Consider the following 268-nt stretch of genomic DNA (forward strand, 5'->3'; position numbering starts at 1 on the left):
TCCTTACCGCTCGGCATGGCTGCAGCCGTCTGCCTGGCGTTCCTCCTGCACCAGAGGACTCACTTCGGGGAGAGAGAAGCGAACCCTGCAGGAACGGAACACAGACAAAAACCCACAGGTCAGCGGCGACCCCCAGGCGGACGGCGGCCGCTTGGGAACGCCTCATGCTGCCGGTCTCGCTTACATGTTCCACAGCCCCGGGGGAAAGAGGAGCCGCGGCGCGGCAGGGCAGGGAGGAGGGAATATGAGAGAGCTGTCAGGAGACAGC

The 268-nt window shown here is 64.9% G+C and overlaps 1 protein-coding gene across 1 annotated transcript in view; it reads right to left on the minus strand.

Moving 5' to 3' along the window:
* The window catches only part of AGL (amylo-alpha-1, 6-glucosidase, 4-alpha-glucanotransferase), a gene marked incomplete at its 3' end in the record, with an annotated part of 19,360 nt that extends 19,194 nt beyond the window's left edge, over positions 1–166 (minus strand). The window contains exon 1 of the mRNA XM_010186037.1: positions 64–166. Coding sequence (XP_010184339.1) covers positions 64–166 — 103 coding nt within the window. The remainder of the gene's footprint in view (positions 1–63) is intronic.
* Positions 167–268: the final 102 nt, after the last annotated feature.

The sequence above is a fragment of the Mesitornis unicolor genome, unplaced genomic scaffold, assembly GCF_000695765.1.
Source record: "Mesitornis unicolor isolate BGI_N332 unplaced genomic scaffold, ASM69576v1 scaffold29026, whole genome shotgun sequence".
In the NCBI taxonomy this organism is placed as follows: domain Eukaryota; kingdom Metazoa; phylum Chordata; class Aves; order Mesitornithiformes; family Mesitornithidae; genus Mesitornis; species Mesitornis unicolor.